This window comes from Ranitomeya variabilis, chromosome 3, assembly GCF_051348905.1.
Source record: "Ranitomeya variabilis isolate aRanVar5 chromosome 3, aRanVar5.hap1, whole genome shotgun sequence".
Lineage (NCBI taxonomy): Eukaryota > Metazoa > Chordata > Amphibia > Anura > Dendrobatidae > Ranitomeya > Ranitomeya variabilis.
The window spans coordinates 746648386-746670630 of record NC_135234.1 but is presented as its reverse complement, the minus strand read 5'-3'; the positions used below and the strand labels follow the sequence as shown (position 1 = coordinate 746670630).

The 22245-nt window shown below is 43.6% G+C and overlaps 1 protein-coding gene across 8 annotated transcripts in view; it reads left to right on the top strand.

Annotated features, from left to right (window-relative positions):
- The window catches only part of FAT3 (FAT atypical cadherin 3), a 711071-nt gene that overhangs the window by 528518 nt on the left and 160308 nt on the right, over positions 1-22245 (top strand). For all 8 annotated transcript variants that reach the window (XM_077298543.1, XM_077298546.1, XM_077298544.1 and 5 more), the window contains one exon: positions 5115-5254. In XM_077298543.1, the coding sequence (XP_077154658.1) occupies positions 5115-5254 (140 nt within the window). The remainder of the gene's footprint in view (positions 1-5114; positions 5255-22245) is intronic.

Genomic DNA, 22245 nt, shown 5'->3' with positions numbered 1-22245 from the left:
ATGAGACTAATAGAACATTGAGGCACTCTGTAGATAAGAAGGAATAAATATTCCTAGGAGGTTGACCTCTTGTTAAAGGCGACCTCTTCTTTTAAATGCCAGGTCAATTATAGGTCTAACTTTCTCCTCAAAATTATTTACCAAAATTCCTTTATAGTGGTTTGAGCTCCATTTTTCTCAAACAAGCCTCCGATTCACTGCACAAAGAGTTACGCAATTAAATCCTTACTGCGAACAGCCACCACTTGTGGGAACCCAAAGGCTTATTGTATACTGTTTTTATATGGAGGTCAGTGTATAAAAAGTCTACAGTAATCTCCCTCTAATGGTGACTTAATATTTGAGCTATGTTTAATCAGCATTTGTATGAAAAAAATGAAGTTCACTATAAATATAGATTAGGATATTAGGAAATAATTCTTCAGAAAATGTTGGACCCATAAGTGACGTAGCATTAAAAAGTGGAGATTCCATCGGTCCATCATATGGGAATATTTATTTTCTGTATGTTATATAGATCCCTATTGATTATGCTTATGCTGCTTTGTTTTATCAGGGATATAAGCACTAACAATCAGGGGTCCCAACTGCAGGACCACCCTGAGATATCTTAGCCATCAAAGGATTTGTTTGATGAAAGAGAAAATTGTCAAAAGTCATCATTGCCACCATTTGAGAAGATTCATTAAGGAGATTCTGAAAAGGAACATAAAAAGCCTGAAAATAAATATATCCTAGACCCCCTAATAAATAATAACGTTATGAACTACAAACTCCTCTTTACACGGACATGCCCTTTATAGAGCTATCAGACCAAACCCCTTTGTATATACACTTTAGCGTCACAACATCCCCATAGGCAGACCCCAGGCCTTACTCTTCTGTTTATATAGATCCCCTTAAAGGATTGCATATATTCTGAAAATAGAGACCCCAGACCAGAACTCCCTAAACTAGACTCCTTTTAAAAATACAGATCAGCCCCAACATTTATTTTAGACATAAGATCAGATTCCCCCATGGTTTCAAACTTCTATATAGACCCAAGACCAGCCTCTATCCTTTTACAGGTTCCAATCCAGAGTCCAAACGACAACTTATCAGACTTAAGACCAGGCATTTATCTGCCAACTTCTCCCTCATTCTTCAGCTTTCTTCCATTTCCCATGACCACCAAGGACAAAATCCTGAAGCCAAACTAATGGAATTTTGAGAATGGGGAGAAGTGAATACGTAAGACTTCTAGCAGATGTCTAAAATATCTCCCCTGTTTCTTGGAGTCTCCTTGAAATGTTACCAGAGTTGGCTACTCTGGAGAAAGTGGACAATTCCTTTAATTATTGAACTTTTATGCACTTTTTATAATATACGACATTGTCAACTGTGGAGTTGTTCATCATAATAAGGGCCAAGCAGGAGGCCAAGACCTGAATGCAGCAGGCGATTTGTCCTTATCAATGTCAACATATACAATACATTACCGCTTGTGCTTTCTTTCATAATTTGACAGATTTCTTAAAAAAGCCGCTTTTTTGTGGACTTGATAGATTTTTCTTTCAGTAAGCCATTTGTGTCAGATTTCTTAAGATAACCCCGGAATACCTAGAATGTCTCCTGTGTAAAAAATGGAATTCTCTCATCAACTTTCCTCATTCCTAGATGCTGACAGAAATAACCAGGGCATCCATTGTTGACCGTGAGACATTTTCCACTCTGGGCCATGCTAAGTTACGGTAGTCTGGAGTGTGTGGGCCGTTCCTACCTTGTCTGTTGGACTTTTTGTGGAACGACGTCTAATGAATCAAAAGTCCAATTACAAACCTGTTTTGGAGATCTGTTCTGGATATCGACACTCGGAATAAGACGTTGTGCCACCTATTATGTAGAAACTGTATAATCTGACGTTCCATAACCTCTCCACTCAGAACACTTAGGAAACCCCCTTCTCACATGTTAATTAGACCCTTGGGTCACCTTGGTTGGGCTCCCGGAAGATGACCCCTATTTGATGCCCCGATGACAAATTCCAGCCATATATTTGGTACTTAGTTTATACAAATCAACATCTCGTTGTTCCTGACTCAAGATAATGTAACCCCCTGATCTGCTTCATTCACAGACCAATAGGTAGTAACTTTTGATAGGACTACCTCTCCTTAAGGAGACCAGCAGAGTATAGAGTCTGGCAATGCTCTATGGGAAAAAAAAAAAATACAAATTAGTTTAATTTTATCCTATAGAGTGTGCTCTTACTATTGCCACCTTGTGGAGGCAGCTATCCTGTAAGTCAATGTCTGATTCGACAGTCAGGTCAACAGTTTTTATGGTTGCATTATTACGGAATTATACAAGTATGTATGAAGATTTATGGACAAAATTGTTGGTACCCTTCTGTTAAAGTAAAAAAAAAACACATTGGTCACTGAGATAACTTGAAACTGCCAGAAGAAATGTTTAAGTAAAATTTAGAGAATATCAACTAATTACAATCAGACTTCGCTTTTGTGTGTTTTTGAGTTGTGTTTCAAAAGAAAAATGTTAAAAAAACAACTAATGACACTGGCCTGGACAAAAATGTCTTTAATTTCTTGGAGCATTTTTTTTCCCTTGAGCATTTTTTACAGCCCTTTAATTTAACAGTACTTAGTTTGGAGTAGACTTTATCAGGATGCACTTTAAAGAAGTGACATGAAGTTTTTACTCCATCAGACACTTTTCAACACCTCTTATTTAAAAAAAAATGCTTAACACCACCTCATATTAGCAGCAAAATGGATTTCCGATAAAAATTAGTAGGAAGTTATCCAAGCATTTTGGAGTGGACCTGCTAAAAAATGTTTTTTCAATTTTCAAAAACTTCAGTCTGAACACAGCCTATGGTAGACTCCAAGTCCAAAAAATCTCTTTGAAACACTCCATGTGGACAAAAGCCCAGGACCCAAGTCTTTTCTAGATGGAATTTTTTTTAGGAGTTTTTCTTTTTTTTTGGAGTAATTCTGTCCCAAAATCCTTCTCAAAAACTCAATGAAGGGTATGTGCACCCCCCAGAGTTTTCCCAGGCAAAACCACAAATGCAGGCAGTCTGTTTCCTGAAGTGGCTTCGCCGGCTCTTCTGCCGTGGCTCCGCTGCTGGGTTCTTTTACTCTATACTTTCAAGGTTACTTTATTTGATCTCTTAAAGGGAACCTATCACCCCGTTTTTTAAAAATTAGATAAAAATAGTGTGAAATAGGGGCAGAGCTGGGCTTTACATTACTGCCTTTTTGGTGCCTTTACACCCCCGTTAGGCTGCCGAAATACCTTTGTGAAGTGGCCGTTTTCTGCTGTCACTCAAGTTGGTCAGGTCGGATGGGCGTGGTCACAGCGCTGTTTCTCCCCCAGATCAGGCTCATCATTACGTTGGTGGCGTAGTGGTGTGCGCATGTCCAAAGCGAAGATCCCCACTGCCCAGGAGATTCAAAACAGCGCGGTCTTCGCTATTCGCCGTTTACCGGTGGGCGCAGCCATCTTTCCTGTGGCCGCGCGTGCGCAGATGGAGCGCTCTGCTGCCCGGGGCTTCAGGAAAATGGCCGCCGCGATCTCCATCTGCGCACGCGCGGAATCCCGCGGCCATTTTCCTGAAGCCCCGGGCAGCAGAGCGCTCCATCTGCGCACGCGCGGCCACAGGAAAGATGGCTGCGCCCACCGGTAAACGGCGAATAGCGAAGACCGCGCTGTTTTGAATCTCCTGGGCAGTGGATCTTCGCTTTGGACATGCGCACACCACTACGCCACCAACGTAATGATGAGCAGGTTTCTGGGGGAGAAACAGTGCTGTGACCACGCCCATCCGACCTGACCAACTTGAGTGACAGCAGAAAACGGCCACTTCACAAAGGTATTTCGGCAGCCTAACGGGGGTGTAAAGGCACCAAAAAGGCCCTAATGTAAAGCCCAGCTCTGCCCCTATTTCACACTATTTTTATCTAATTTTTAAAAAACGGGGTGATAGGTTCCCTTTAAGAGTTTGCAAATAGTGATGAATGAACGTGATGAGCATGCTCGGGTGCTAACCGAGTTACTTTGACGTTCTCGAATACTATGTACGAGCGACTGTAAGTCTCTCTGTTGGTCAACATCCACAACACATGTTGAGATTGCCTAACTAACAGGAAATCCCTGCATGTGTTGCGGCTGTTAAACAGCCGCGAGACATGCAGCCGCGGGGACTTCTAACATTTTTCGAGCATGCCGAAGACACTCGGTTAGCACACAAGCATGCTCGGATAACACCTAATCCAAGCACGCTCACTCATCGCTATTTCCAATCCCTGGATCAGTTGAAAGGTGTGGCGTAAGATGGGACCTGTGCACAATAATGTCACTTTGACATTTCTCTGCATTATGCTCATTTTTATGGAGCGCATTTGCAGCGCTTTTTCTGGCGGATTCCAAGCTAAATCAGCCTAAAATAGACGCCATGTACATACCCTAAGAATACTTTGAAACCTCTTCCTGTTAACTTCTATGGAAAATCCACTTTACTATTCAAATGAGGAATTTGGTGAGCATTTATGTTTTAAAGAAGCTTTGAAAATTTTTCGGTGAAAAAAAAATACATGTCACTTAATGGAAATGTTATCTACTTTACGATATGATGCCATAGGCACTCCGCCATGTAGTGCCGCCTTATGGCCCTATGTTACAAAGCTATATAAAATTAAATGGTGGTGCATTTCAGAACTAGTTTGGAGCCATGTGCAATACTCAAGGTTGAAAGATGGTGTTTATTGATATGAAGCTTAGGTTCCTGAGATGTTAGGGTGTGATGTTTGGAGACATGGTCATGGGCCATTGTTTCTATACCATGGGACAGGGTTTGTGGAGAGGGTTCTCACCTAAAACTTCTCCATACCATAGCTGTTAAGTAAATATCAGTTTTCTTATTTTGATGGCCACCAATCATGTTGACCTGACCAGACGTCTACTTTGATCAAATTACTCCATAATAAGTGCCCAATGACACTTGTCACGTTTTCCCATTTTCACAGACTTATATCAAATAGCTCATACAGTTACATGTGGAAACTTGTGAAAATAAAGTTTTTATAACAATATTTTCATCTTTTGTATAGGAGGAAATATGGACAGTGCTTTTGACATCGAGAAAGGAGTAGGGACGATTGTTATTGCTAAGCCATTGGATGCCGAGCTGCGCTCCAGCTATAATATGACTGTCGAAGTCACCGATGGGACGAATGTGGCCACCACCCAGGTAAAATCCTGATAAGATCAATGTGTTTTTATGTAAAGTGGATATTCTCATCTCAACTGGAGCATTTAAAGGGTAAGGGGCAATAATCTGAATTATCGCCCCCTCGAAAGAGTTTTATGGTTTGACAGTTCTTTGTGGGTTGGCTCCAATTCGCTAATCACAATTGGTGAATTCACAGTACACACGATTAAGGCTCGTGACATAATTTTTGGTTATTTTATTCAAGTTCTATGACCTCTATTGACATGGACAGAAAATAGAATTATTCTTACCGTTAATTCGGTTTCTAGTAACCCACCACGACAGCACACCTGGAGGATGTTACCCCTTTCCTAATAGGGACAGGAAATGACAAGAGGTTAAATAACCCCTCCCTCATCCTCCCTTCAGTGTTATTATAAAGGACCACAGGAGAATGAATGCTTCAAATTATATTTATTCTTTTCAGAACGTATATTAAGCAAAGGGAGGGATTACTCCTGCTGTCGTGGTGGGTTACTAGAAACCGAATTAACGGTAAGAATAATTCTATTTTCTCTAGTAACCCCCCACGACAGCACACCTGGAGCAGTACCCAAGAGTAATTTTTAGGGAGGGACTACAGCACTAAGGACTTTTTCTCCGAAGGCTAAGTCTTCTTTTGACATCAGGTCAAGCCTGTAATGTTTGGAGAACGTATGGACCGAGGACCACGTAGCCGCTCTGCAAATTTGCTCGATGGAAGCACTGGCTTTCTCGGCCCAGGAGACAGCTGTTGCTCTAGTAGAATGGGCTGTGAGCTTTCCTGGTGGTGGAAGGCCTTGAATTTGATAAGCCTCCAGGATTGCTCGTTTTATCCAATTTGCAATTGTGGATCTGGAAGTCTTCTTCCCTTTATTCTGGCCGAGAAGATGAATAAACAGATTTTGATCTTTCCTAAACTTCTCTGATGCATGAAGATAATAGAGTACCATTCTTCGAACATCCAAGGTATGGAAATGTTCCTCTTCCTCATCCTTTGGTTCTTGATAGAAAGATGGAAGAATTATCTCCTGCGATTTGTGGAAATCGGAGACTACCTTTGGGAGAAAGGATGGGTCTAATCGCAAGATAAGCCTGTCTTGAAGAATCTTCATGTAGGGCTCATTGATTGATAGGGCTTGTAGTTCACCCACTCTTCTGGCTGTTGTTATGGCTACTAGGAAGGTGGTCTTCCAAGCGAGTTTATCCATGGTTATGGAAGATAAGGGTTCAAACGGTGGCAGTGTAAGTCCTTTCAGGACTATATTCAGGTCCCAGGATGGAACTATATTTATGGGTCTTGGAGATATGCGGGATGCCGCCGTCATGAATCTTCTTACCCATCTATGTTCCGCTAAAGACTGGTCAAAATAGGAGCTCAAGGCTGCTACTTGTACCTTGAGGGTGCTGGGTCTGAGACCCTTCTCTAGCCCATCTTGTAGAAAATCCAGGATCTTGGCTAGGTTTGGCTTATCTGGGTTAGGTTGTTCAGGAGCACACCATGTGATGAACGTCTTCCAGATCTTATGGTAAATAGAATTAGTAACCGTTTTGCGGCTCTTTTGTAATGTTTTAATTACCCTCTTTGATAGTCCTCTAGTTCTCAAAATTGAGAATTCAGAAGCCAGGCATTTAGGTGTAGCCTCTCGGGATCTGGATGCAGTATTGGCCCCTGGTAGAGAAGGTCTTTGACCGGTGGAAGTGCTATTGGCCCATCTATCTTTAGACTGATGAGGGCCCCGAACCAACCTCTTTTGGGCCAAAGTGGAGCCACTAGGATCACCTTGAGTTTTTCTGCCCTTATTTTCTGCAGGACTTTTGGTAGGACTGGCAATGGCGGGAAAGCGTATGCTAGCGTGAATGTCCATGGCTGGACCAATGCGTCCACAGCTAACCCCGGATTCATCGGATCTAGCGAGAAGAACTGGTCTACCTTTGTGTTCTGGCTGTTTGCGAACAAGTCCACTTCTGGCTGACCCCATCTTTTGACTAGTATCTGAAAGACTTCTGGGTTTAGGCTCCATTCCCCTGGATGGACCTCTGTTCTGCTCAAGAAGTCGGCTTGTACGTTTATCTCCCCTTTTATATGTAGGGCGGATATGGAGAGAACATGTTCTTCGGCCCACGAAAATATTCTTGCTGATATTGTCTTTAGATCTTCGTGTCTTGTACTTCCCTGGTGGCGAAGGTGGGCAACTGTTGTCATGTTGTCTGAGTATATTTTTATGTGGGAATTTTGTACAAGAATTACCGCTGTTTTGAGGACTTCTTCCACTGCCTTTAGCTCTTTGAAATTTGAGGATTTTTGTGCTATTTCGGCTGACCAGGATCCCTGGAATATGTGCTGGTCTACCGTGGCTCCCCAACCTTTTCCACTGGCATCTACTGTTATGGTCACTGCTGGGACCTGCAACCAGGGAACTCCTCTTATTAGGTTCTCTTTTTGTAGCCACCATGTTAATGAGGACTTTACATACGGTGGTATCCGGATCTTTTTGTCTAGAGAACCTGGGGATCCGTCCCAGCTTGACAGAATAAATGTCTGAAGTATCCTGGTGTGGGCTTGAGCCCATGCCACCATCTGGATGCAAGATGTCATGGTACCTAGAACCGACATGGCCCATCTTAGAGATACACACTTCTTGTCCCGTAATGTTCTTATCTTTGATGTAAGCAGGGACCGTTTTTGCTCGGGTAAGAAAGAGGTTTGTCTGTGGGAGTCTAATAAGACCCCTAAAAAGATCTTTGTTGTGGATGGAACCATATCTGATTTTTTGGGGTTTATCACCCAACCCAGGGATGACAGGATCTGGACTGTTGTCTGAAGGTGTTCCTGTAGAATTGGAACCGTGGGGCCCACTACCAAGAGGTCGTCGAGGTATGGGATTATGCATATCTGCCGACTTCTGATGTACGCCATCACCTCGGACATGACCTTTGTAAAGATCCTTGGAGCTGCTGATAGTCCGAATGGGAGGACATTGAACTGGAAGTGGTCTATAACTTCTCCGCTGGTGACTGCAAACCTTAGGAATTTCCGATAGGTTGGATGGACTGGGACGTGGTAATATGCGTCCTGTAAATCGATGGTTGCCATGACGAAGTCTTGCCCTATTAAGGGTACTGTTGATCTGATGGACTCCATTCTGAATCTTCTGTAGGTTACATATTGATTCAGCGGTTTCAGATTGATTATCATCCGATGGGTTCCGTTTGGTTTCCTTATCAGAAATAGGCTGGAATAATGGCCCTTGTTTCTTTCGTCTTTTGGGACTGGGGAGATCACATTGTTGATTAAGAGATCTTCTATCCCAGTTATCAGGGTGGACTGTAGCTTTGGTGTTGATAACGTTGTAGTTTTCATTCTTTTTTGGGGGTATGATGTAAACTCTATTTTCATCCCCTCTTTGACCAATTTTAAGGTCCACTGATCCACCCCGATCTTTTGCCAGACTGGGAGGAAGTTCGAAATCCGACCCCCCACTATGACGGCGTCATTGCTTTCTCTGGTTTTGGGGTTGTGAAAGAAAAAGATTCCTGTCTTTCCCTCCTTTCGGATAGCTCCAGCGACCTGTTTTACCCTTCCCTCTGTATTGAGGGGTATGCTCCTGCTGAGCGCGGAAGGGTCTTTTCCTAGGGTTTCTAGGTTCAGGTAAGGTCTTTTTCTTGTCTGAAGCCTTTTCCAAAAGATCATCCAAGGCTGGTCCAAACATATACTTTCCTTTAAAAGGAATGGAACACAGCCTCATCTTGGAAGTCATATCCCCAGACCAGGATCTTAGCCAGAGTGCACGCCTTACTGAGTTTGACAGTGCGGATGATCTCGCCGTCACTCTCACGGATTCTGCAGAAGCATCTGCTAAAAAGCCTGTTGCTTTCTGGAAGATAGGCAAGGAGGCCAGAATATCTTCTCTTGGAGTACCTGAGGACAAGTGCTCCTCTAGCTGTCCCAGCCAGCGATGCATCGATCTAGCAACGCAAGTGGATACTGAATTGATGCTCAGTAAAGATGCTGACGTCTCCCACGACTTCCTTAGTAGTCCGTCCATCTTGCGTTCCAGAGGGTCTCTCAGTTGGGAGGCATCCTCGAATGGTAGCGTGGTCTTTTTGGCTACTCTGGCAATCTGGACGTCAACTTTTGGGACTTCTGACCAGCATGACGCTGTTTCGGCATCTACAGGAAATCTGTCTTTAATTTCTGCTGGAGTAGTCAGCTTCTTTTCTGGGGATTCCCACTCGTCCAGAACTAAATCTCGGATGTTTTGGTGAATAGGAAACACCTGACGCTTCCTAGAACGAAGTCCTCCAAACATCTCCTCTTGCACCGAGTGGGCCGTCTTTTCTTCCTCAACCTCCATAGTTTTCCTTACAGCCGTAAGGAGTTCTTCCATATCAGATGAAGAGAAGTAGTATCTTTCTTGCTGGACAGTCTCAGAGTCCAGGGATAATTCACCCTCCTCTGGGGGTTCGTCCGATGTCTCTCCCTGAGAGTCCTCCTGCTCTTCCTCCTGTGGATTAAGTTTTCTTTTCTTAGCCTCAGGAGGGGCACTAGGAGATGGTGTAGGTTGGGAAAGAGTGGCTAGAGATGTTTTAATCTCCTGCTGGATTAAGGTTTTAATCTCTTCTATCAGGGATGGCCGTTCCTCGCTGACAATTTTGTCTGTGCATTCTTTGCACAAAGATTTTTTATATGAAGAGGACAGCTTCTTCATACAGACTGCGCATTTGCGGGTCATTTTTGTTTTGCTTCCTGATGTGGGTTCCTTGTCCCCCTAAAAGGAAGGGGAGAAGGAATCATAAGACTACAACCCACATCAGGGAATGGACACCCGGGGCCAGATTACTCACTGGGGCCGGGATGGTGCTGTGTTCTGCAGGTGCAGAGCGCGAGGAAGCAGACATCTCCATAGTCTTCACCACACAGTGGTCCTACCTGCGATGTCTTCCTGTCCAGGGCCTGAATATATAGGCGACCGGACGTAGCACCTGTCCTCCTGCATGAGGACCTCCTCCTCCGGTGTCCGGAAGTACGTGGGGGGAGGACGCCGACGTCTTCCCTGCTATCTGCCTAGCGTTCCTGGCTGGAACGCACGAGGAACTTCCTGATTCAAAGAAGCCGGCCGGCGTCTGACGTCATATCCGGCCGCCGGCTTCAGACCGGAAGTACCTACACGCGCGCGTGTACGGAGGAGGAGAAGGGCTGGAGAGCTCCGAGAGGCCTCCAGCCGAAGAACGCCCCAGACCTTACCCGCAGGTGCGGAATGGCGGCGGAGAGTCCCGAGTCAGAGGAGACGGGAGCAGCGACAGGGAATGGACGTAAGTCTGATCCCAGCTGCCCGGCCAGATTGTCTGTATACCCCCCGGTGACCGCTGCCGGCACAGTGCACCTGGGATGACCTCTTCATCCCTAGTAGGGACAGGAAAGAACACTGAAGGGAGGATGAGGGAGGGGTTATTTAACCTCTTGTCATTTCCTGTCCCTATTAGGAAAGGGGTAACATCCTCCAGGTGTGCTGTCGTGGGGGGTTACTAGAGAAACCTAAATTAGAGAAGAATTGTATTTTTAGCTCTGAGCTGTATGTTGGCTGTCATGTGGAAAGTCTCTAAGACTGGCCAAACACATTTGATGGCTGTAAGGTGAAAGATCATTTGGCCAACAGCCATCTCAGCCAACTCTCCCATACATGAGTGCTCGTTCGGCCGAGCGCGCCAGTGTTCTTGGTAAGAAAGCTGCTGACTGATACATCGATCGACAGCTTATCCTGGGAGAACAATGTGATCGGTAATTTAAAATTGGACATGCCTGATCAACATCACTCCCGATCATCATTTGACCGCCTTCCCCATACAACATAAGACCATCGACCGAAACCCATCGATCCCGGCGGGTTCGGCCAATATAAGTTTGATGTGTGTGGCCAGCTTGAGTGTAAAAAAGTCTTACTCTTTATGATTTGATTGTTCTTTGTTGGTTGGCTCCAATCCGCTAAACACAAATGGTGAAATCACAGAATATATGATCAAGGCTCGTGAGATTATTTTGGGTTGTGTTACTCAAGTGCTTTGACCTCTGTTGACATGAACAGAAACCAAAGTGCCAGAAGAAGAGATCCATTCCTAGCTCTGAGGGTGTAAGGGAGTATGTGGGCTGTCGTGTGGAAAGTCTCTAAGTCCAGGAATGTCTTACCCTTCTACAATTATCCAAGGCACTATAGGGCAGTGAATGTGGAAGAAGCAACATACTCCTGTTCCATAGAAAACAGAAAAATAGCACTTACTAAATTGTTAAGATAAAAGTTCTTTATTCCGACTGGTTTGGACATAAGTTGGGCGGCATGCAGGTGTGCAAGGGAGCTAGGTGGGGGAGGAGGATGGACGTCGGTCATTTCGCGTCTCGCTGACGCTTCTACTAGTCCGATTGGACCCGTAGAAAGGTCGGCTAGACGTGAAACGACCGGCGTCCATCCTCCTTGCCTTGCTCTCTCGTACACCTGCATGCCACCCAACTTATGTCCAAACCAGTTGGAATAAAGGAATTTTACCTAAACGATTTGGTTAGTGCTATTTATCTGTTATATGGAACATGCAAGTCTCAATTTTTTACACCACCTCATTATATCCTTAAGAAGTTGAAATTGTCAGGCAAGTGTATTAGAATGTTGGTGACTGGGTGACCAGAAGTCTCTTTTCGTGACTCCAAAATGGCCAGCTATGGCTAAGACTTGTCTACAGTTGTTGCTCTATATTCTGTGACATACTGTGTAAACATCATCAGAATACCAGACAACCACATTATGACTATGTCCTGTGTACCTTTACATCAGGCAACACCTCCCCAGGAGGAAACACATTTTTATAACCCACTCCATATATACTATGAAAAATAGGAGGAGAGTTGAGTATAAAGGGTTAAAAAATAGATACTTTATTAATAGATCTGTCAAATGACATAAATACAATACAAAAAATAAAATTAGAAAAGGATGATGTGTATGATCACAGGTACCATCAACCCCCCCATACGTACAGCAAGTCTCTAGATAGCGGCAAGCATGCTCACCATATAATGCACCTATATAGGGACCAAGTGGTTTGTATAAACAAAATAAGTATATTAGAGCAAAGCTTACCGAAAAGGTCAACAGAATATTAAAATGGACGGGTTGTGGTACCAAATTGGATCAAAGAACGCCCCAACGCACGTTTCGCCTCTTTAGTGTGCCAGCTTTTTCAAGGGGATCCCCTTGAAAAAGCTGGCACACTAAAGAGGCGAAACGTGCGTTGGGGAGTTCTTTGATCCAATTTGGTACCACAACCCGTCCATTTTAATATTCTGTTGACCTTTTCGGTAAGCTTTGCTCTAATATACTTATTTTGTTTATACAAACCACTTGGTCCCTATATAGGTGCATTATATGGTGAGCATGCTTGCCGCTATCTAGAGACTTGCTGTACGTATGGGGGGGTTGATGGTACCTGTGATCATACACATCATCCTTTTCTAATTTTATTTTTTGTATTGTATTTATGTCATTTGACAGATCTATTAATAAAGTATCTCTTTTTTAACCCTTTATACTCAACTCTCCTCCTATTTTTCATACTGTGTAAACAGCAGTAATCATGAAGAGCACGGTTCCTCCCAATTAAGTTTCTGGGACTGTGTTCCAGTTCATCGCATGGCTGGTGTCCCGGACTATCACTGGGAAGGGAAACACTGTGGCTGCTTCCTTCTGAAGATCTGTAAGAGTTGCAGAATTGGGACCCCTGTCGATTAATCACCTAATATGATGGAGTTACTCCTTTTAAAAAACACTTGGTAATTAGAATGCTAAAATATATCATAACGTTCAATGCATTGAGTCACTGAAAGTTTTCATACTGTCGAAAAGTTTGCATAAAGCCCTTCAGCTTGCTGTGAAGTGACCCGTGGTTTTTGACTTTGGTAAATCAGCTTTCTGTGCTTGCATTATTTTTAATCTCTACAAATGAAATGTAAAGATGAAATGCGATAATACACTGACAAGTGAGTCATATAATCCTTCCCAGAATGCCAATGAAATACAAATAAACGACTTCCAGTACAAAACGTGAGTTGGGTTTATTATATACACTCAAAAAAAAAAAAATGGTTTGAGACAATTTTTCGAAAATTTCAATGGAATTATCTGGTTCACAAGACTCACAGCGTTAGGGAATTATGAATTAAAGTATCGGGTTACCCCCATTTTGGGCTCTTATCTACTAGTCAGTAAAGAAATTGGCTACAAAGGGGGTCTTCTGGAGACCTAGCATGTTTGTGCATTACATGGACAACCCATTGTGGGAACAGTATAATGCCTCAAGCACCACTCCAGCGTTTTGTTTCTAATTTGGAATGCTGGACTGGTGCAACTAATCTAAGATCTCTGCCCTAGTCTGTTGTCACCTGTCGGATCTCTTCAGTGTTTGGTGGGACAATCCAGAAGTCGCAACTCAATGTAAGCAAGAATGAGGTCCTCAAAGACTCACATTGAGAGCTTGTGACGTTACCTCTTCCGGTCATTCAGAAGCTGTGGTCACAATATGGCGGAATGGGACTGGAGAAATGCCGGGAAGAATTGCTCACAACGCACCATGAACGGTGAACAACTTTTTGTTAAAAGACATTTAAAAAAAAGCAGAAACGTCTTGAATATAATTTGTTTTTGGAGCTATGAAGATTTGGATACAACTATTAATACCTATAAATTATAGAAAATATACAATATCAGGGTATAACAGTACAATATACATTTAGGAAATAAAAAGTCTCTATGGTCTCCTCTAAAAGTTGCTATAACTATAAAAAAAATAATTATCAATTGGTTCATGTTGTATAGCTGAGCCGTGACCACCATCTACTTCCACTGAATGTGACCTCCAGATTTATACAAGATTAAAAGCTTCACAAATTCTCCTCCCTGTGCTCTGACTACTTCTCATCAATCTGAATACTGGATATCAGGCCCACAAAAAAAATATAATGCAGTTATAGTGAGGAACTGTCAGAAGTGAAGATGTCAAAGAGGACAGTTGAGTATGATGCTTTCCTTCAACTCTCGGAAAAACCCGTAAGGGCACCGATTGAATGGCCGGTAAATATGTTTGCATGCCGAAGTGTGGGCACTGTGCATTGCCCCTTTTATATAGGCTCTAACATTTCTGAAAATATTGTCTTTACAGCAGGCATGAAAGCGAGCTGTACCTAACAGGAAGTGTATGCTTATTGCATATGCCTCTAGTGGCCATAGAAGGGTCATGCCTACTAAGACCATTTTTGTACCAAACCATGGGCAAAAAATGAAAGATCAAGCACCACCACTCCAAAAAGATTCCTTGATGAGAAAGTAGCGAAAAGTTTCCTTCGTGGATAATGAGTTGGGTTCTGTCTCATGATTTGCTCCTGACATGTTCTGAGCTACTGAATAAAAAGGCAGCAATGAAAATTTCAGTCTTCTAATTCAAGGGTCCTAAAATGTAGACGCAGATCGGCTCTGCTATATTACACCTCCTGCGTCTTTGTTTCATGTTTAGTCGCTTTCTGGAGCTGTTCATAAAACCCTAATGTTCTCCCATTTGCATTTCTTTACATCCCCAGTCTTTGTTTCGCACTCCATCGTACAGGATTTTCTCCATAGGCGCAAAGTTCAACGGTCTACATTGGTAATTTAGAGCTCGGGACAATTACATGTGCTTTCTATTCTCTTTGACACATTCTTTATATAGGTTTAGCTCAGCGTTGGGGTAACGGATGCCGTAATCCTACAGACAACAGGATCATTGTAATGTGATCAGCATGTGTGTTATTGGATCGGGCAGGATGAAGTCATAATGGACTTAACACATTGCTATTGTATCACAGGCGTCATAAATAACCTGACAATCATCTGTCTACAAGTCCCACGCGTTTCGCTCAGCAAAATCCTCATGATCTCGCCCCGTCTGGAATTAAAAAAAATATATATACCATGGCCACAATTATCTCAGTGCCTAATTTATAAGAATTTTATCTCATCGTCCAGCGCTGCTTTCTGGATATCGATGGTTTGAAGATTAGAATAGGTGTAATGTAGCTCTGTCAGTGGTCGCCTGGTAGATCTAAAAAGGCTACCATGGACAGGGTCAGCGCAAGCCACTCTACATACCAGATACTAGGGGTTACCCTGGCTTTCAACCTTTAACCCTTGCATGGGGTTCTGAACTTAAACAGGGGTCCCTAGGCTCGGGTCACAGAATAAGCTGATGTGCGGTGGCTCAGGCTGGCAGGAATGGTCCGATATTTTGGTCAGAAAAAGTACAAAATCGGAAAACGCAAGAATAGTCAATAAAAGAAAACAGAGGTCAAAAACAGGAAACAAACACTCTATAAAGGAGCAAAACTGACAGCACTGACCCAGAGAAGCACAGGGCTATATCTGGCAGCTTCCAGCAGTAAGCTGGAAGCTTAAGTAAGGTGTGGTGCTCTCCAACTTTCTGGAACAGGGAGCTGATAACATCAGCTGGAAAGCACACACAACTGTACTGCCAGAGTGGACATCACTACAGGTAACAGCCACGCTATTCCTAGTGGTTGGACGAAGCCTGCGCCATCCAGAGTTTCTGGTTATACCATACCTTCTATCACTAGTGCCATCCCCAGAATAAATACGGTAGCACATGGCGACAGAAGGAGACTGCACAGGAGCAAGTCCTGGTGGAGACGTGACAATAGAGTTTATGATCTAGACATTTTTCAACAAGCTGTGGAATCTGTAAAAAGTTGAAAAATACTAATAAAATCATAATATGCAGAATTGTTGCCCTCTATGGCAATTCAGACTAGGCATAGTGCATCCATGGAAATTGAGCAACATGGTCACTTTAGGTCACTGGGTGCAACCACTGCTATAGAGAAGTAAATTAAACTATTTAACTAAAGTTAATTTAGGAAAATCTCTGGATAATTGTGTAACACAAGTACCAGTCTAGGTGATATGGTTATATCAACGACTATCATCATCGTCATTATGAAACATTCCTATCTAAAGAAACTCACAGGGTTGGGGTACAAGTGTATCTTTTGCATACATGCAGTCACATGCCGACTAGACATGTACTGCCTCACTCAATAGAAATGTTTTGAGTGAGGTCAGACACGTTTAGTCGAAATATATCTGGAGGTATGCAGATCACATACTTGTGGTCACATGCCCGCCTGTTCCCGGCTCCGGCATTGAAGAATCCTGACAGCGCGCTCTGTGCATAGAGTAATGACAGGCTTGAGTCCCAACCCTGGACAACCCCTTTAAATTATTTTTTACAATAAGGCTAATTTATACTGATACCACTTCAACCAAGATGATTGCGAACAATTGCAAAAACAATGATTTGTTACTTTATTGATAATTTATATTCATCATGTAAGTGAAAACATCATGCCTTAAGGTGTTGGCGGCACCCCTGACGATCAGCTGTTCCTGGTGGCTAGAACTGATCAGCTGCGGAGATGCAGCTAATAGCGCCATCGATTCTATAGTGGCTGCGGCCGGGTACTGCACTTCCACCCTCTATTTAAATCTATAGGGGGCGGATGTGCAGTACCCAGCCTCGGCCACTATTCCGTTTACGGAGCTGTGTATCTCCACAACTAAGCAGCTCCGGACGCTGCCGACAACAGGAAGAGCTGATTGACGGGAGCGCCGAGTGTAGCACTCCCACCTATCAGACAATGATGAGCTATCTTAAGGATAGGCCATCAATGTTAAAGTCCAAGACAACCCTTTTAACCACCCAGACTTCTGAAAGCAAGTGCTCTACAATGAGTTCTGGAAGAACAAGGGGCACATATTCCGTTTTCGTCCAGGGAACTTCCTCCATTTACATCTGCTCTTAATTGTGTCCTAAAACTTGGACCCTCCCGAAGTGATCAGATTTAAAGGTCTTGACCATTAGAGCAAAAATTATATGTATAAGTATATAAAATAAAGGATACGACTTACCCATATGTTTCCCTTATCATATTTTCAACTATCTCATCCGGCAATGGGCTCATCAGCTTCACTTTTTTTTTCCCCCGTGCGTACTGCGTATAAGAGGCTGGATGACTGATCTAAGCCACACCCCTTCGCTGTTACAGCCAATGAATAGAGAGAAGTGAGCAGTCATCCAACCTCATCCAATCATTTTCTTAAACCTGACAACCCATTTAGTCTGAACGGCAGAAATTGTTCAGTTCTCCTGCAGCACCTCCAGTGGTAAAAAGAAGCATAACCTTACTGTCATGATCCAGTCCGGAGTTTGTTTTCTGTTATTCCCTCTCTGGACTGGTCATTCGAGGGTTAGCACCCTCTGCCTCGCTTTGGAGCTAGCTGGTCTTTTTCAGACCTCTGCAGTCTGCTGGCCAGCGTCAGTGATGGTTCATGCTTCCAGGCTACAGCAGCTGACCCATATACCCTGGTGATCCTTCTGCCTCTGACTTCCAGTATTTGTGTGAGACCTATTCCCTATCCCTGATGTAGTGTTTGTCTGGTGGTTTTCCTTACAGTGTATGACTCGGCCTGATCTCTGAACTCGGTTCTTGCTTTCCATCTCGGATACCTCGTTCCCTGACTGGCTTTGACTTCTGGCTTGTATCCCGACTTCATCTTACGTGTCACGTTTCGGATGCAGCGCTCCCGTTTGGCTCTGACTTCTGGCTTGTCTCTGTCTTCGTGCATACTGTGACCTCTGGTACCTCTGCTCCTGACAGTTTTTGACTCTGCTCGTCTGACCACTCTTTCGTTACCTGTGACACCTGTGCAGCTGCTCAGTGTTACTACGCTGTTAGTGTGTAACCTCTCTTCCCTCACCAGCACCCCCTGGTGTAGGTTGCGCTAAACTGCACCACACTTATTAAATTGAGTAATAAATGGCCGTTTTGGGACCTTCACAGCGAGAACTTCTCCTCGTCACTGCTAATTTTGGATCCTAATTATGAAAATGAGGTTTATAGACCAGGCAGTTAGTTTACAGGGTCTCCTAAGGGGCAAGTATCGAATCCCCCCCCTAAGTTTTCTTTAAGTCTCTGTCTAGACGTCCTCAGCCTCTCGTCACTTAATTGCCTTAGTAATCAAACTTTGCGTCACTCCTGATTCCCGTCCTCCTACACATGGTCTCCATTATCTCTCATTTCGCCCGTGTTTTTCTATGGGTCACCGATTAATATTATACTTTGATAATATTGTTTTAGAGATTGATTTAACCGATAGCCAAGTAAAGACCCCCGACATATGTAAATACCCCCCTGATTAGCTACGGATCAAGTGATTGCAGACGAAAACCTATAATATGGACTTGGATATGGCGTCCCCACCAAAACTAAAAATCACACGAGCACAGCTTCCGTGATTAGAGTATTACTTTCTTTCCTGCCTGGTCGAAAACTGGTTTTTTTTTTTGCTAATTACCTGTAGCTCACTAACGGGGGTAATGTAATCACTTAATCACTTCAACCCCCCAACGTGACCTCCAGTATGTGACCCCCAATGGTGCTACGACATGGCATCTAATGTATCCGCAGAGCAAAGTTCCTTGAGGATGATGAATTTTTCCAGCCTGCGGATGACATGCACGCCCGTGTGCCGCGCCGCGGCGTAATACATCATCGCTCAGGGCCATGTTTGGAAAAGTGATTACTTTTTTTTTTTTTTCCACCAGACGGAAGGTGAACGCCATTCATCACATCTTGAATAAATGCATTTCGAAGGTGGATGAAAGGAGCCATAACAGGGACTGTTTTCTGCAAACACGAGCGAAGCAATTAGAATAAAATCCGACTGTAACTTGACGCCTTTTACCGACGGATCGACAGGTCTTTTGCTATAATCCCAACCTCCGAACTAATTTACTCATTAAGAGATGGAATTCCTGCGACTGTTTTTGTTTCTTCAGATTTTACCTACCGGGGAGTAATTTTAAAGGGATTGTTCACCTTTTTTAAGAACTTTTTTTTCACCTAAATGCATGCATTTGGGGAAAAACATAATCATTTTCGTAATCGAGTTTCATTAAAGAATTTTTGCCTTTTTTTTTTTTTGTTAGTTTTTATTTTCCCACATGTTTAACTCTGATCAGGTCTGTGGTTATTAATCATCTGAGAAAAGATACAAACTATCCCTCAAAATAAGCTCACTGATGGATTTTCAGTTAACTCGTTCTGCAGCCAGCAAGTCACAGTGCAGTGCAGAGGCTGTAGGAGAGAAACGGTGCAAAATTGTTAATAAAATCCAATTGCAAAAATTAATTTAAACCCTAAATACCGTACATGTATTTCAGTTTATAAAAGTTTAAAGAAGTTTAAAAAAGTTGAAAGAAGTTTTAAAAAGTTGTCCCCAAAAGTGGAAAACTCCCATTACCTTATCATAAAACATCACTTAAAAAGGAGTTATCCAGGACTGTTTAATTTTTGTTTACTGGCCTAAGAACTAACAGGCAGGTAGTTGATACCTCCCTGCTTGTTGAGCCCGGCACCGATCTCTGCTGGCACAAAGTGTTCACAGACCGCTCCTTCCGGCGATTCAGCTGCCGCCACTGACGTCACACCGACAGAGCAGCAGATTTAGAAATAACTTAAAGGGATGGTCCGAGAGTGAGGGCAGGTCCTCAGTAACAGAGTGATGGGTGTTCGAGCTGCTGAGGTCACCTGAGATAAACCTTGCACAGAGCTGGAGCACAAACTGCTTCATACATCATGTAGTGGACATTCTCGGTACTGCAGCACAGATCACATTGGCTTCTATAGGAGCTGCGCTGCAGTACCTGAGAGTGGCCACTACATGGTGTATGGAGCACTGCAGTCCGGGCTCCATGCACTGTATCCTTTCAGGCATTAGCTCTTCCACCAATCTGATATTCACAACCTTAGGAATAGTCCCTCAGTCCTGGACAATCCCTTTAATAAATGATCTGAGCTTGTCCTGTGATAATAAGCACAGATCTCACTTCTTCCATGCGACACACCCAGCTCTGCTACATCTGGTGACTGATGAAAGCCTGCCGTATTTTTTTCTGATGGATTGCAGGATGGGGCTAAGTGCACGGCCCGGTGACAGACGATACGTTCCTTCATACGTTCCTTCCCCGCTACAGATGCAGCAGAGCTGAATTTATCATTTGCGATGTTGACTGGGAACAACTCTTACAGGGATATTTTTGTGGCTTCCAGCCGCCTCCCAAGTATCGCCAGCTATAATATACTGGTGTGATGCAGACAGAGGGACTCTAGGTCCAACCTCGGCACCCCCTATAGTTACACCCATGTCAAATAATTTTTAAGGAGGACATATCCTTTAAGAAGTGTTCACAAGTAACGTAGTGGAATAATACTTGGAACATTTCTCAGCTGCCTTGAGGAGTGAAGAATAGGGAAAAATAGAGAATGACTTTAATACATTACCCCATACAGGAAAAATTCCCTTTATTAGGCCCGACTTATAAATCTATAGATATATATGCATATTTGGATTTTTTTCTTTATTAAGCACTATATACAGTATCGGACTGGAGTGCCAAGAGATCCCCCAGTACCATTTACTCTGAGGGCTCACTGTCCAGCTACATAAAGTGAATTGTACCAGTTCATATAGGGATGAGTGGCCCACCAGAGAATCTCACCGATGGGCCAGTCCGAGCTGACAGACAGACACACACATATATACTGTATAAGTGTGGCAGTTCATATATGGTTAAATGGCCCACTGGAGAAATTCACCTGCTCACTAATGGGCCAGTCCGAGCCAACAGACACACACACATATACTGTATAAGTGTGGCAGTTCATATAGGGTTGAGTGGCCCACCAGAGAAATTCACCTGCTCACTGATGGGCCAGTCCGAGCCGACAGACACACAAACAGATATACTGTATAAGTGTGGCAGTTCATATAGGGTTGAGTGGCCCACCAGAGAAATTCACCTGCTCACTGATGGGCCAGTCCGAGCCGACAGACACACAAACACATATACTGTATAAGTATGGCAGTTCATATAGGGTTGAGTGGCCCACCAGAGTAATTCACCTGCTCACCGATGGGCCAGTCCGAGCCGACAGACAGGCACACACATATACTGTGTAAGTGTGGCAGTTCATATAGGGATGAGTGGCCCACCAGAGAAATTCACCTGCTCACCGATGGGCCAGTCCGAACCGACAGACAGACACACACATATACTGTATAAGTGAGGCAGTTCATATAGGGTTGAGTGGCCCACCAGAGTAATTCACCTGCTCACCGATGGGCCAGTCCAAGCCGACAGACAGGCACACACATATACTGTGTAAGTGTGGCAGTTCATATAGGGATGAGTGGCCCACCAGAGAAATTCACCTGCTCACCGATGGGCCAGTCCGAACCGACAGACAGACACACACATATACTGTATAAGTGAGGCAGTTCATATAGGGTTGAGTGGCCCACCAGAGTAATTCACCTGCTCACCGATGGGCCAGTCCGAGCCGACAGACAGGCACACACATACTGTGTAAGTGTGGCAGTTCATATAGGGATGAGTGGCCCACCAGAGAAATTCACCTGCTCACCGATGGGCCAGTCCGAACCGACAGACAGACTCACACATATACTGTATAAGTGAGGCAGTTCATATAGGGTTGAGTGGCCCACCAGAGTAATTCACCTGCTCACCGATGGGCCAGTCCGAGCCGACAGACAGACACACACATATATATACTGTGTAAGTGCGGCTTTTTACTATTTTTTTCACACTTCCGTTTTTTCCTCCCCTTCTACCACGAGCCATAACCTTTTTATTACATATTTTTATTGTTATTTGTTAATTTATATTTTATTTGTAATTTTATTTTTCCAGTGACATAGCCATATGGGAGCTTGTTTTTTTGCAGGATCAGTTGTATTTTTGATGACACCATTCGTTTTACCATATATACAATGTACTGAATACCAGGAAATAATCCTAAGTGCTGTGAACTGGTAAAA